Source organism: Microchirus variegatus (genome assembly GCF_963457635.1).
Source record: "Microchirus variegatus genome assembly, chromosome: 22".
Lineage (NCBI taxonomy): Eukaryota > Metazoa > Chordata > Actinopteri > Pleuronectiformes > Soleidae > Microchirus > Microchirus variegatus.
In genome coordinates this window covers 18,807,843-18,809,856 of record NC_139823.1, presented here as the reverse complement: position 1 = coordinate 18,809,856, position 2,014 = coordinate 18,807,843, and the positions used below count along the sequence as shown (strand labels likewise).

Here is a 2,014-nt window from a genome sequence, read left to right as displayed (position 1 = left end):
TGATTTGTATTAATGTGTGACTCAATTGTTCACTTTCATATTTAGCTGAATTCTGTGTGAAATTGTCGCTTTTAAAAAACATTTTCAGAGTTTGGAATAAGCCTTTTATAAATGTGCGTTTGTAAAAACAGCAAATTTGGTGATAGAATTGAACATAAACGTAACTATTTTCTGTCTCTTCTGACTAAAAGAGTGTGACAGGAGGCGTAACCATGGCAACAGTGATGTGTGTTTTTAAATCTAGGACTTTTCCCTTCAGGGATGAATAAAGTTCTCCATGATAATCGCATACGTGTGTGTGTGTGCGTTTACATACATGAATACATACATGTGGAGGCGTGACATTAACACACGCAGATAATTATGGCTTCATTTATGCATCTATGTGTGTGTGTGTGTTCACCTGCTCTTCAGCGAATAAATCAGAGCAGCATCTTCCTGCCTGAAGGTCTTCCTCCTCCTCTTCCTCCTCCTCCTCAGGTGATGAAGGCGATGATGCCGTCACTTGGTGAATAATTGAATTAACAGTGAGCAGCAGAGGGAAAAAAAAAAGGAAGAAAGATGACGGTTATTTCTGCTGTGTGATTTCACCTGACCTCAAAAACACACATGCATGCACACACACACACAGGGAGTGTCACTAGGTACAGAGTTCACTCCATGTCAGAGTGGGAGTGGCTCCGCCTGCTATTTCCTGGTTCCCTCCCCCTCACACCTGCAGTTTGACAACGGGAGGAGGAGGAGCCAACAGGTGGACAAGACCCAGATCTGACAGGCTCCGCCCACTGCTGCATCACATGTTGTTGCTGTCAGAGCTCAAACCTGTTCCATTTATGAGGAAGAGAAAGTCAGAGACGTTGGTGAAATGGCAGGAGTTCAGCTGCAGAGAGAAACTCTCTCTTGTTCCATCTGTTTGGATCTTCTGAAGGATCCGGTGTCTCTCAGCTGTGGACACAGCTTCTGTATGAACTGTATTAAAGACCACTGGGACACAGAGGACGTGAAGAGGATCTACAGCTGCCCTCAGTGTAGAGAGGCCTTCATGCCGAGGCCTAAACTCTTAAAGAACGTCATGTTAGCAGATTTAGTGGAGGAGCTGAAGAAGACTGGACTCCACGCTGCTCCTGCTCATCACTGCTATGCTGGAGCTGAAGATGTGGCCTGTGATGTCTGCACTGGCAGGAAACTGAAAGCTCTCAAGTCCTGTTTGGATTGTTTGGCCTCTTACTGTGAGGAACATCTCCAGCCTCATCATCAATCACCTGCATTAAAGAGACACAAGCTGGTGGAGCCCTCCAAGAACCTCCAGGAGAACATCTGCCCTCTTCATGATGAGGTGATGAAGATGTTCTGCCGCACTGATCAGCAGTGTATCTGTTATCTCTGCTCTGTGGACCAACATAAAGACCACGACACAGTCTCAGCTGCAGCAGAGAGGAAGCAGAAGCAGAGACAGCTGGATCTGAGTCAAGAAGAAGTCCAGCAGAGAGTCCAGGACATAGACAGAGACGTGAAGGTGCTTCAACAGCAGGTGAAGGCTCTCATTCTCTCTGCTGATAAAGCTGAGAAGGACACTGACAAGAGCTTGACTGAGGTGATGAAGCTCCTGCAGACGAGAAGCTCTGAGGTGAAGCAGCAGATCAGATCCAAGAAGGAAACTGAAGTGAGTCGAGTCAGAGACGCTGAGAAGAAGCTTCAGCAGGAGAAGACTGAGCTGAAGAAGAGAGAAGCTGAACTGAAGCAGCTCTCACTCACACACGACCACAACCAGTTTCTCCTCAACTACGGCTCACTGTCAGCACTCAGTCCATCTACACACTCGTCCACCATCAACGTCCGTCCTCTGAGACACTTTGAGGAGGTGACAGCAGCTGTGGCAGAGCTCAGAGATCTACTGAAGGACGTCCTGACCCAGACGTGGACAAACATCTCACTGGCTGTGGCTGAAGCAGATGTTTTACTGACAGAACCAGGACCAGAACCAGAACCAAAGACCAGAGCTGAGTTCCTCAGA

General features: G+C 47.3%; 1 protein-coding gene across 1 annotated transcript in view; it reads left to right on the top strand.

The window, feature by feature from the left end:
- Positions 1-865: 865 nt before the first annotated feature.
- Positions 866-2,014, top strand: part of LOC310942925 (tripartite motif-containing protein 16-like) — a gene marked incomplete at both ends in the record, with an annotated part of 1,683 nt that continues 534 nt past the window's right edge. Inside the window, one exon of the mRNA XM_083908394.1 lies at positions 866-2,014. This exon is cut by the window's right edge and continues 534 nt beyond it. Coding sequence (XP_083764520.1) covers positions 866-2,014 — 1,149 coding nt within the window.